General features: G+C 37.1%; 1 protein-coding gene across 1 annotated transcript in view; it reads right to left on the reverse strand.

Moving 5' to 3' along the window:
• The window catches only part of ATG6 (AUTOPHAGY 6), a 186564-nt gene extending 173429 nt beyond the window's left edge, over positions 1-13135 (reverse strand). The window contains exon 1 of the mRNA XM_089807349.1: positions 12845-13135. Coding sequence (XP_089663475.1) covers positions 12845-13031 — 187 coding nt within the window. The 5' untranslated portion in view covers positions 13032-13135. The remainder of the gene's footprint in view (positions 1-12844) is intronic.
• Positions 13136-14221: the final 1086 nt, after the last annotated feature.

Consider the following 14221-nt stretch of genomic DNA (forward strand, 5'->3'; position numbering starts at 1 on the left):
AGCCCCCTGGTTTCAAGGTTGCTGGTAAAGACCATCAGGTTCTCAGATTGGTAAAAGCTCTCTATGGTTTGAAGCAGGCCCCTCGGGCATGGTGCATCAAGATTGATACGTACCTCAATGATCAAGGCTTCAAGAGGAGTTCTTCATACTCAAATCTGTACATCAAGACTACTGACAGTGACATCATCCTTCTGGTTATCTATGTGAATGATCTGATCATCACTGGCAATTCGGCATCTTTGATTCAGGGAATCAAACAACACTTATGCCAGTCTTTTGATATGACTGATCTTGGGCTCATGCATTATTGCTTAAGTGTTGAAGTTTGGCAACAGTCTTCTGGTATATTCATCTCTCAGTCCAAATATGCCAGGGCCTTGTTAGACAAATTCCGAATGCAGGATTGCAAACCTGCATCTACACCTATGGAGAAAGGTCTCAAGTTATCAGCCAAGTCTGATTCTCCTTCCGTTGATGATACTACGTATAGGCAACTAGTAGGCAGCCTCATCTACCTATGTGCTACTAGGCCTGATATCAACTTCGCAGTCAGCTATATTTCACGCTTTATGACAGCTCCTAAGGCTGATCATTGGATGACAGCAAAGCGTGTGCTTCGTTATGTGAAGGGCACTTCTGATTATGGACTTCTGTATTCTCGGAGTTCTAATCCTAAACTCAGTGGGTTCACAGATTCAAATTGGGCAGGCTCTGTTGATGATAAAAAGTCAACATCTGGATATGTGTTCAGTTTGGGATCCGGTGCAGTCACATGGACCAGCAAGAAGCAACAGGCAGTTTCTCTCTCTTCTACAGAGGCTGAATACAGAGGGACTGTTAAGGCAGGATGTGAAGCTGTCTGGCTTCGTCAGATGCTTGGGGATATGCAGATGTCACCAGCAGGACCGACTACTCTGTTTGTTGATAACGACGGCGTTATCAAGTTAGCACGGAATCCAGTCTTCCATGAACGAACCAAGCATGTGGATGTTCATTGCCATTACATACGACAGCTGGTTGAAGACGGGACTATAGATCTGCAGTATATTCCTACCACAGATCAGACTGCAGACATTCTCACCAAGCCTCTTGGTCCTGATAAGTTTGTCAAATTCAGAGGACAGCTTGGTGTGTTAGATAGATTAACCATTAAGGGAGGGTATTACAATAATAGATAAGACGTCTATTATTAGTTAATGGTTATCTTGTAAATATCTTTAGCTTTAGTTTGCTTTCGTTTTTTTTTTGCTTTCTCTGGAATAGAATGTTTCTATTCTTTACGATCGTTTCCTAAGGAAACATCGTCTCATTCTTTTGTATAAATTGACCTTTCGGTCTCTGTTAATAACAAGCAAGTATTTACCACTTACCTCGTAATAGTTTTTGTGATTCTTCATTCAACTGATGTTGAGTGTTCCTTTGTAGATTGAACATGAACCTAGAGACACAGTCTTCTAATGTCTCATCCTCTTTCTGTGTCATCTTAGAATTGTCATCACTCCTTGTACTTTGTAAGAAACAAGTTCTTCATTGCATCCCAGTCAGCTACAGCATTTGCACCCAACCCCATAAACCATCTCCGAGCTGCCTCCTTCAGAGTAGATGGAAACAACTTCAGCTTGTGGGCATCAATTGTGTAATCATAGCTCTGACATGGGATATCAAACTCAAACAAGAAGGTTTCAAGGTCTTCAATAATGGGGCCATAGAATTTTGGCAATGTAGAAGAAGGAATGTTCTTCAGGTTATTGTTATCCTGTTGGTCAGCTATAGGAAAGGGAAAAGTAGGCTGAGCCATCCTTGGTGGAGGAGGTGGTACTGCTTGTCCTGGTCGGTAGATGACAATGGCTAAAGGGTTACCTTGATATTCAAGTTCAGAAAAAAGGTTGTTCAAATGCAAGGATTCTTCTGAGGATGGAGGTGAAGGGAAATCTTCTTGGGCATCAGCTAACGAATTCTCAGGGTGTAGGTCTCCTTGAAGTGGAAATTCAAGTTGTAAGTCTCCTTCAAATGGGTCTAAGTCTCCTTCAAATGGGTCTTCAAACAATGACTCTTCTTTCAAATGAGGGATCTTCTGGCTTAGACTCAATATCTTCTTCTATTTCAGGGGGTCATTTGGAAGAAATCTCCCAAAATAATCTCTTCTTCTATTCATCCAGGCAAAGGAATATTAAGCTTGCCTCATCTGAAACTACTAACAATTAACTATGCTAAGAACTTCTAAAAATGACCCTTAGTGAAGCTAGGATTTCAGCATCATCTGCTCCCCCTCATCGAGTGATAACCCATTTGTCAATATAACGATCAACACTCTAATCTCGCCACCCAACCAAAGGATGCATAATATGAAGATATTGTTTAATCATCTAGATAGCCCCTATAGCAAAGGCCCTTTGCCTGTGCATATTTTAATGTAGTTTAATGGGAGCATCCTAAGAGACGTAATGGTTTACCTTGTGTAGAGTGGATGTCATCATAAAGTATGTACTCTTTGTGAATCAATTTCATCATGTGCCAAATGATGAGTGTAAGACAACCATTAAGGCTCACGGTGGTTTACCACTTCCCACACCAGTTTTATTTTCCAGCGAGATATGTTATCTTTTCCTTGTCGAAGCTTGTTAAAAGGTATACACTACCTTTGTTGAGGCATTTCAAGCTTGGTCTGCACTTTGACATGGGAAAGATTGTTAAGACATTCTTAAGAATCAAATCCAATCATCAACAAGCTAATTCGGTCAAACTTATCTAATGCTCAAATACAACCACATAATCCGTAAAACAATGTCAGATAGACTCTTTGAATATTCCCATTCGAGTTATCAACCACTTTATCGATGTGACCTTATCTACCTACCATGTTTGCACTAGATGACAGACAAGCAATGACGGCCAAAAATGTAGGCATTTGTGCCATGGCATTCTCTTTTATTGTTATTTGTTTTACTTTGTTACCAGTTTGCAGCAATCGACCTGCTAATTCAAGTTTGATTAGGCCCAAATACAAGTTTGATTTACTCCAACTTGGGGATGGGGATCCACTCCAATCCTACATGTTTGTTCAAGATAAACTCAAGCAATGGGTTTTCCCCTTGAGGTGACAAATTTATAATTTTAAAAAAATTATATGCTGATTTCCAATTTTGATCAAATATCCAAAAACTCCACCAAACCCTAAAACATGGGTTCCAGTGTAGCATAAAGGCAAAAATAAATTCATTTATCTTATTATGAGTGAATAAAAAATGGTGTGTATTGTGAACACTTGTCCATGGCCTTAATTTAAGACCAATAGCAAGAACCATGCCCCTCAACCTCACCCTATACCATGATAAAGAATGCACCACGGGTGTTGTCCCTCAAACCCCACTAAGGGTGTTGCCCCTAGATCCTTACAAGGGGTGCCACTGTCAACTCTCTCGGGGCTGCTGCCCCTCAATCCCTAGTAGAGGCATATTGCCCCTGAACCCTAATAGGGTGTTGCCCCTAGACCCCCACATAACTTATTTGATTTGAGTACTCTCCAAGTTTGAGTTTGTGAACAATGCTTCCAATTCCGCCGACAAGTCCTCATCTACGATAATGTCATCCAATTAAACAATCTTCTCTAATGTCACTTGACGCTTACTTGTTTTCCTTGTTGTTTAGAAGATGAATTTTTCATTTCTGGGGGGGTCGTGTTGTTATCGTACAATGCCTAATATTATGTTTTGATAATATGGTTTATCCCACTATACGTTTGCTAGTGTCAATGCCAATGACATTGCAGTTCTTCTAACTTACCACTATCCAATCATCTAATATGGATGGATATGATAGTTTGAAGTAGTTTGAAGACCCATAGATGATACTTGGTCGGTGATGGCCAATTGTTGATGCTTGACTTTGTTATTTGTTAATTATAATATATCATGGAATTCAAAGTTGACTACATGACATTGTAAAAAAATAATTTTAATGCAGTTTTATTTATTATACAATATATGATGTCGTGTATTTTGAACTTAATTACTACTGCAAATATTTAAGGATTGGTAACTTCAAACTATTAAAGGAGTAGAAAAAGAGGGATGTCATCAAGGATGCAAGCCAATATGCAACTAAAATAACCGGAACAGTTTTGCTGGCAGTTCTCTTGGACGCTCATAACAAAACAAATCCTCTTAGATTAAATTATTATTATTTCTTCTCATAGTTATGTGGACAGCATTACTCTCCTGAATTGACTAAACAATGTCATTGACAATGTCTATGTATTCTGCAAAAAAGGGAATTGCTTAAGCAAATCAAAATTTATTTATGACTCGCGAGATACTTCGCTTTGTTCTCCTTATTAGGTTATAGAGAATCCAGCATTCTGTATCATGCATAGTTACAAAGAATGAGAAAAAAAAAGCAGCACCAAAGTGAGAAGAATTGCACACATGAAATGTGTTTTCAATACATAATGAATATACATAGAAAAAATTAAAATTAGCACTACTTTTAAGAAAATACTGAAATTTGAAAACATAGACTGGTATTATTTCCATCAAATTCCCACAGATTGGCATCCCATTCAAATACATCACACCTAGTGAGTTGGATTTGGTCTTTTCCCAATTTCACCCATAGTGGGTTGAACTCTCAGATCTTCTTTGTACATCCAATGCTCTTACCATTTAAGCTCATTCCGTTCAAAATTTGTAATCTTTGATTGACAGCAAGGTCCATTGTTGCTGTTTACCTAATTTTATTTAAGAGAAACTGCTTCAATTCTAATTTACCAGTTCAAATGCGGATATGGAAGTGGAAAGCAGATGCGTGATTTATTTATTTTTTGGGGGGGGGTGGGGGGGATGCAAATGCATATGGATGTGTGTGTGTGTGTGCGCACGCAAAGAAATGAAAGAAATATACAAAATTTAAACATTTGATAGTATGATACTAGTAACTTTACTAATACATATTCAAATTCAAATTCAAATATTCATTAAGATTATAAACCATACCATATATGTATATGTTCATGATTCCAATGCAAATCAGCAAATCATCACAATGACAAAATCAAAATATAGTTCATGATTCAATTTTTCATCAATCCAAATCCGAATCATATGGATTCGCAAAAAAATCCTCATCATCTCCAACTCTTCCAATTGTTGCAAGTTCAAGATCATTTGAACCGAAAACAGTTCCACTTGTACTAAATGCACCATGTGTCATGATGTTATCAGCACCATCATACGTGGTTGTGGTAAGATCTTGAATCGTTGCATCCAAGTTTTCACACTCAAGTTTTACATCCCAAAGTTTGGCTGCAACTTCCCTGTAGTGATTTTTCTTACGTGACAAAAGACACAAGTTGGTATGACTGTAAACCAAGTCTTCAACATTTTTAGAGCCAGGCCAGTTATGCTTCATTGAGTGGATAAAGGAGTATGTACTCCAATTCCATTCAATAGTAGAAGAACTTGCAACCCGCACAATGTTCACAATTACAAAATTAATTATTGAAGTAAAACATAAAAATGAAAAGCAATTTAAAGAATTGTAGAGTACATGTGGTCAACAAAAAAGAAATTAAACTTCCTTGTGAGAGGATTTTGATTGCAAGAGGGTGTAGGTGCTTAAATGGTTGACCATAGAGGTACCACCATGTGATAGCTCCCATGCACATTGGTCCTTTATCATAAATGGACTAAGCTTTGCTCCCAAAGAAAATAAGTCAAATTTTGTCCTAACCTTTTTGTGAATGTCATCATCTCGGAAGAGTCTTGTAAAAGCTTTGTAGCACCCACTAGCATCTTCTTCATCCGCATATGGTGCTACTCTATTTGGCATGCTAAGTACTTCCTCACTGCAGTGCCTTGGAGATAAGGCATATGCAAGGAGGTACAATGGGGTAGTCATCTTCTCACAACGATGATGAATGATTGTTGATTGCATATAATTTTCCCAACAATGTTGATTGCATAAGGCATCATATTTTGTGGGATCATTCTCATGTGTTTGTATAGAAAGTCTACTTTCTCTACCATTGTATCCTTGTCATCACAAGCATCCCCCAAACAAGGCTCATCTATATCAGCAAAGGAGAGCATAGTCATGAGAGGGTTCGTGAAATCTAATACAGAGTGCACACAAGCCCACCAACTGTCATCCAAGATCAATGCCTTGACCTTTTGTGCCTTTTCTAAATTTGTCATGTCCCCTCCTTAGTCTGACTGTCAAAATCATGGGAGTTAGCCTATCATGGGAGTCTTGTAGCCTAGCAGTGTTGGACAGAGACTCAAATAGGGGATTCAATGGCTGGACAAGGCATTTCAGGCAGTTTTGGGGCAGTTTGGTGCAATTCCTTGATTTTAGGAGGTTTCCCTAAAATTTAGGAGGATGTGGCAGTTTCCAGAGATAAGGTTTCTTGGGACCAATTCCTAGTTTCATTTTCAAGGTGACAGGATAAGTTTCCTATCTTTTAGGAGCATCCCTAGACTTTAGGGAAAGGACTACCAGTTGACCCATTTTATCCGGCATGAGTCACAAATAGGTGATAGGGTCAGATTCATGTGTGGTTGGTTATTTTGGGCTATTATAGGCTATATGGGAAATATTTTAATATATCTTAATATTTCCTAAGTTAGTAATTATATTAACTAAAATAAGGCTATTTATACAGCCATTTCGGAGTAATAAGGGGATATTTGCTTCATTTGGTCAAGTATGACCATGTGTTATAGCTTGTTTGAAAGGTCTCGAATTATTATACACGATTTTCACTATCTAGAGACTTTTTGGTGTCTTGAGCTGTGAAATTTTAATAAAGTAATGTTTTTCCTATAGCATGGATGTCTTTATTTGGGAAAATGTTATTTTATTATATTTTATTTAAAAGTGCAAGGTGTGAATTTCATTTAGAGTTCGATTTGCACTTGGGAGGAGTTATAAGGAGATGAAGACCAAATTGTTGATCATCTTTTGACATTTGAAGCTTATGATATTTGAAATTGCTCTGGGAGAGCAATTTTGTGGCTTGGGACGAAACCCTCAATCTAGATTGTTGGGACGCAAACCTCAACAAGTCTTTGGGCGATTAAATTATGAAATATTGGTAACAGTGAGATCAAGGGAGTAACTGATTTCTTCCTAGACAGCTTTGCATTTGTGGGAGACCCATTTTCGGCTGGGTGGCCATTATTTGCAGCTGAGACGTCGGTATTTGAGGCAGCAATCAACGTTGGCAGTCTTTCTATTTGAATACAGAAATCTGATCATTATTGGTACGGTTTGAGGCATTTTCAGATTGTCAAGTATTTTCAATAATGCGTGTTGTTTATTGTATGTAGTTAAGATTTGTTTGTTAGTTATCTTTTATTTTTGTACATATCTTCAAAAATCCAAAAAACAATTGAAAAACCAGCAAGAAAACAAAAAAATCAGAATTGAGCAAAGTCTTCCAGAGATGCCAAATGCTAGCCAAAGACTCAAATTGTGAAACAAACAACAATATCCAAGACCTCCGGTATTGGGGATCTTTCAGAATTCGAAGTCTTCCATATACCACACTAGCTAGAAATAACCCTTTGTCTTAATGCCCCTTACATCTTGACAAGTCATCTCATAATGATAGTATGAGATGCAAATTGGGTTTCAGTCACCTAAGTAAAGTTAATCATAACAATATGCCAACAAATACTAAGTTGCCGGTTCAGATTCAAGTATAAGATTCAGATTTGAAATTCATTCAAATATTTTGGGGGTTGGGTTCAGATTCATTTTGGGTTCGTCCATACAAGAATATATGCTTTAAAATATGCATGTATGTATGGATGGATGGATGTATGTATGTACATGAATGCAGCAGCAAATAAGTTCATACACCACTATGCTAATATTAAAGCAACTTAGCAAAATACACCACAATATCAATGGTTCAGTTCAAAAACAATATGTCGACATTAATATTCAGCCATCGTTGATCAAATATCATCAAAAACCATCAAGTATGTTGCAAATTAGAACCTCAAAAAAGAAATGATATAAGCCCATTTAAGGGCGAGGTCGTGATTTTTGCCATATTGTAAGCTTCACACATTAACTATCATACTGAATGATTCAAGGAAAGCAACATTAAATCAGACTTGATGAAGCCAAGAAAGTAGGCTTGGGATCCAGAACTATCCACGATAAAAATCTCTTTAGATTTTGTTCAATCCATAGTTTTCTATACATATTAGGCTATATGCACGAATTATGGTATCACATACATTCCATAATAGATGCGTGGCACTTTTATACATCTTGATTCCTCTTCTCAAGTAGCATTGAATTCAAATTAAATATAATTATTAATTTGAGTCTAATTTGGTTAAATATCTTTTTTTTGAAGTAAACAAGAAGTTGTATTTCAACCAAATTCTTCGAAATCTTGTCTGGGATCCTTTGTTGGAAACCAAAGTCATTTAAAAGTCGTCTGAATTCTACCAGGGTTTCTCTCAAAGAATTAATTCCCAACAAAATTTGATCTCTCTGGCTGACTTCTAACAGAATCTAACAAGGACCAAACTTTTGAGAGAATTGAACCAAGAATTCCTAGGTCCAAGAGAGAATCTAGTAACTTAGAATAGAGTTATACACAATTTGATACTTGAACATGACATAAAATCATAGTAACACGAGGACACATCCCCTCCTTTTTGCCCCACGCACCGAGGACAGGGACGTACTGGGGACTTGAGGAGTCCATTCCGCCGTCCCCAGCGACACCTCCAAATTCCACCACCTCCACCAAAGATGGGGGGACATCCCAGTGTTAGATATTTGTTGATTTGACTATTTATGTTCAATGTTCAATGTTCAATGTTCCAATTCAATGCAATGTTCGAGTATTTACTCTTTTACATCTTTATATCTTATATTGCAATACATCTTTTCATAACTAGCATTATAAGTACCATATGCATGGTATATACAACCTCCCCAATCCCCCGTCACCGTCCCCAAATTAAGGCCCCTCTGTCCCCTTGTCCTGAAAACCTGTCCCCCCATTCCCCCGTCCCCCAAGGTTGTGTAACTATGCATAAATATATTCAAATAAAATTAATTAATTAATTTTAGTAATTACAATTTACCTTCAACAACTCCAATTTGGAGAATGATCTAAATGTTGACTATAACATGTGATGGTTTGTCACAAACATTTGTATCTCCTCCCCCTCTTGGTAAATTTGCTTTACCCAATCTATTTAAGTGTCAATCTATCGCATGACCAAGCTTAGGGAGTGTACAATGGTGCATGGTGTCCAAAAGATATGGTGATACTGACCCTCAACCAAAGCACTTGCACCCTTACAATTTTTTGCATTATTTGTAATCACTTGGACTACATTCTCATTATCCACCATCTTTATGACCTCAATGAAAATTTTGGAAATGAACTGTGAATCTTTCACTTCCCTTCACAATCAACTGCCTTCAAAAACATTGTCCATTTGGGTAACACTACAATCACATTATTCAATAGTCAATTTCTCATATCTTTCCATCCATCTGAAACAATAGAAACACCCAAAGTTTTCTATGAGGTTCTAATTGGCTGAATAGCTTTCTCTACGCAAGCCTTCTCTTTTTGCAATGAAGTGGCACACACATTTTCATACCTGGGACTTGTATAATCAGTCAATGCTTTATTTATGGCTGCCACCATTTTCTTCCAATATGGTGATCTCATCAAGTCGAAAGGACAACCATTGGCATAGAGGCAACGTGCAATGGCTTGATCAACACGCTCTCTTACCTCCATTTTATATACAGTCTCCAATGGACCTCTTTTGCGGGCAATAGTTTCTACTTCTTCCTCTTCCACTCCTAGTATAAGTACTTGCATTTATGGAAGAGAAGTCTTTTGCGGGCAATAGTTTCTACTTCTTCCTCTTCCACTCCTAGTATAGGTACTTGCAAGAATGGGTGTTTGGAGGATACAATTGGTTCCGTGGGTAACTGCATTGTTTTCTTTGAGGATGGAGGTTGATAAAAACTTTGTTTTGATATTTTTATCAATTTATCAACAGCTTCTTGTTCGTTTACAAATGAAGTTATTTGGGCATTAGACAGCCCCTTCCCATGCCTTTAAACATTCTAAACCCTTTACTAGCAGGGCACATAAAATGAACTTTGACTAAGGAATATGAGCTATTGAATGCTTTGCCTTCGCTACTTTAACAATAATTACACTTCCAAATACATGAGCCACCTCTGAAAACCTATGAGATTCTTGTGGTACATCTTCATAAAGACGATCCTACACCAATTTTTAAACTATCAACTCCTTGCCCTCCCACTGAACTTTGACTACCAGTGGTGGCCATTCTTGCACAATACAATCTAATTTCTTACTATGCCCATAATAAAAAAATTAAAAAATTTAAATTAGAAAAAAACTATGAAGATCAAGCATACAAGTGCAAAAAAAAGATACAAAACTACTAAAGTTGAATCTTTATTTCTTTCTTTTTTTAAAATGAAAAAAACTTGAAAATTTTCTTCACAATCTTGAAAACATTCATCCAAATCTCGAAAAAAATCATTAAAGAACTCAAGAATGGGAACAAATGCTTACCTTAGATGCATTAAACTCCTTTGAGGAAGTTATCTCTTGCCCTATGAACAATCCTCTTCAAAAATAGTCATCTTGCCTTCAAAATGCCAAAATTAAGACCAAATGAGAAAAGAGCCTAGCTACAAACAAAATGAGATGATGAGTGTTGAATGGCCACTTTAACGGTCGTTTTAGGATTTAGGAGCAAAAAAAAAGGTTGAAAATGTCTTTTTTGCATATACTAAATGAATGTTTAAGAGTCAAAAAACAAAAACAAAAATGCTTTTTGCTGTATCTGGGCCAGTAGAGGCTTTCGGAGGTACCCGAATACCTGTGGAAGCCACCCAAAAGTACCTCCTAGGAATCCAGAGGTGAATGGAAGCCTATCAATCACTTCTACTTGCCTCTAGATGCCTCAAAGGTGTTTCCAGGTGGCTTCCATTCACCTCTGCCTCCAAATCCGCCTCCACGTCCCAGGCCAGGATGCCTGCATCGGCATCTAAGCTTCAATTTATCAGAGGTATTTTTGGACTTAGCGGTCGCATGGTTTTTATTTTTCACCTTACTTAAAGCAGTTGTGAAATTTTAAATAATTTTACCATATACATTTTATCAAAGAAAACAAATCTGTATAAAAAAACAAAATAGTAAGGAAATATGTGCAACCATTTAGCACATTTTTTTTTATCATGTAATGACTGCATAATTTTGGCCACCCTTATTTATTTGCAGCTTAGTTTCAATCCCTCAACCATTCCAGCTGCACCATTAGAAAAGAATTTTCTAAATTATTTTTTACACTTGATTAAAAAAAAATTTGAGACCACTTACACTGAAGCGGCAAACTTAGTTCAAGCAGTCACAAAGGACAGCTCTGCGATCTAAATTTTAAATTGAGAATTAATACCTTGTAAACTACATGATACAACATCAATTTTATATTTTCAAAAATACACACCTATGATTGTTTTCCTTTTTTCTAACACCATCAAACAAAAAATTTATGTGACTGTCCCTCCAATTAACCAGACACAAATCGGGTTTTTGAGGCTTTAAAGCTCCGCATAATTGAATCCAAATAAAAAATATGGAAAACTTATAAACAAAAACAATATTGAACGACATCAAAAATCAGTGTCATAGGGTAGAGATTTGTTAATGTGAAGTGTACCTGAAATGAATATCAAAAACATGTATTGTTACTGAACGGTTTGATGCCCTTTGCTAATAAAATCAGGCTAGCAACATCACAAGTAGCAGTATAAACACTTAGTGCGTATGCAGAAAATATGTTGCCAGCCGAATACAGAACAATAAATCAGCATGAAGGGTGTCATGACAGCCCCACAGTGTGACTATTGTAGCACCAGATATTGCATGAAAAATAAAATCTCATTACCCATCTGCAATGGTTGCTCAACTGAGAACCAGTAGTGTGCAGTTCAGACACAAAATAGCCTGTTAATGGTGCATTATGGCTGTACGAGGCCCAATTGTGGAGACAAACAAACTTTATACTCTTTACCTTATGTTCGCCTATTGGAAAAGATCGTAGTAAATCAAGCATTGTAAATCAATTAAATTGAAAAATATCATTTACTTTCCATGTTCAATAAATCTGCTAGCAATGGCTAAGTAGGAAACCAGATTAATTAGGATAATAAGAAGTGTGGTTTTTAAACTCCCTTTTTTCCATGTAATTGAGTTTTAAGTAAAAATTGCATCATGAGTTAAGTTCAACTCACCTAAAAAGTGCCCTCGATTACAATTAAACTTCAATCCCTTGAGCTAACAATGAATTGGTTAAGGACAACATATTGATAGGCACAAATATGATCCACTATTAAGCCTTCAGTGTCTGCAAGACTCAATTGGTGTAAAAATCGGATAACTGGAATTACTCGCAAGTGATCAGAGTGAATCCACAAAGTAAGATCGTCTGGGAACGCGGTAACCCGTTGCACCCCTCCAATCACCAGAATTTGAACCTGGACTTAATATGAATATATGACAAGCATTCGAAACCTAAGCCTCACCAGCTCAAATCAGAATATTACCCCTGCTCATTTCCATGTAGAGGTCCAAATTCCCCAGTTAAATTTGTGAATGTCTGTTGGACTCAGCCTGAACAGAATGACAGTTTTCTCTAGTCCCGACATGTAAGCATAAACAGATAACTAATGAAACCCATTCTTGAAGCTAATCATAAGCCCAAAATTCCAATGACAAGACTAGAATTCATACAGTTAAAGAATTTCAAACCCTGACCTGAACGATAGGATTCGGAGGCGAATTTTTCCGCGTAGGCCTCTGCTCCGGAGACAGAGAGGGGGTGTCTGCACATCTGGCACTGCCATCTGGGAAGATTTGGATCCACGTAAGAGCCTGCACCTGTGCCTGTGCCTGTGCCTGTGCCTGTGCCTCCTTTGGATCTGTCTCCCTCTGGTTCTTTCATTTTCACACTATCCACCCCTGCTCGAAATCCAGTAGCCGCAATTAAGACAGAATTCGTAGCGTAAAGCGCCAGACAAAATCCAGTGTCTTTCAGAAACGTGTGTCATGCTTGATATTTTTAGTTCTGTTATTTGTTCTCTTCATCCGGACGCAAGAAATTCCGCCAGGGTCGCATGGAAAGAAGAATGCCGCTAAAATGAACACTAAAATGTTTCGAATAACTGCTGTATCGGACGGTGTACATCTACTCCAAGCTCCATCGAATGAACCTACACCTTGATTCGGTTCTCCTGCCTTATAGGAGGAGGTCCTTCTAAAAGTTCGTTATATAATTTTATTTTTTATTTATGTAAAATGAACCTTAAATATATAACTCCTACGGATTCCAAATTACTTGTATAAAATTCCTGAGTGCGTATGGTCCTATTTCTAACGTCAATTTTAGCTTGGATAAAATGTCTAACTATTCATTTCATTTTGAATCTATCCTTTTAAGAAATGAATGGTAAGGAAATGTATCAACTTCTTTAAGCACATATCCTAAACTTTACAATACATTTTAACATTTGTTTATTGTCTTAATTCTAAAACATTTTTTTTTGGCTATTAGGTATTAAGGAAATTTCTTTATAGATAGTTGGGTATCAACAAACTTCTTCTAGAGATCATCGGGTATTAATGAAAGTTTTTCTAAAGATTATCAGGAGTCTCACATGAAGTATGCCACTTTTTGCATCATTCACTATTCACCAAATAATTGAAAAAACATAAAACCCCTAATAAGAAAACAAAACAAAAAATTAATTAAAACATATAAACATTCAATCATAAAATAAATCAACTAGGGGCCTCTTATCATTGACCACTTTAGCATTAGGATGGATTTTTCAAAAAACCATTTGACACCTTCCACTAGTAAATCAACATCTCGTCAAAATCAATGGACTTCTTTCAAAAATCATTCAACAACTTGTTAAAATCAATTGAGTCCCCATTCAGAAACACCTTAGCACCTAGGGGAAACTACCCAATTATCACCATTCTTTGTATTATCAGAATGTCCACTGCTACCTCCTCCCCCCCCCCCCCCCCCCCAAATACAGCTCATAAAAAGCCCCAAAAAATGATCGCACATGTACTGATAGTCAATCACACATGGACTAATAGTTGATCATTTTTTAGTTTTATTGG

Source organism: Cupressus sempervirens, chromosome 10, assembly GCF_028749045.1.
Source record: "Cupressus sempervirens isolate cs-2001-9-10 chromosome 10, ASM2874904v1, whole genome shotgun sequence".
Classification (NCBI taxonomy): Eukaryota; Viridiplantae; Streptophyta; class Pinopsida; order Cupressales; family Cupressaceae; genus Cupressus; species Cupressus sempervirens.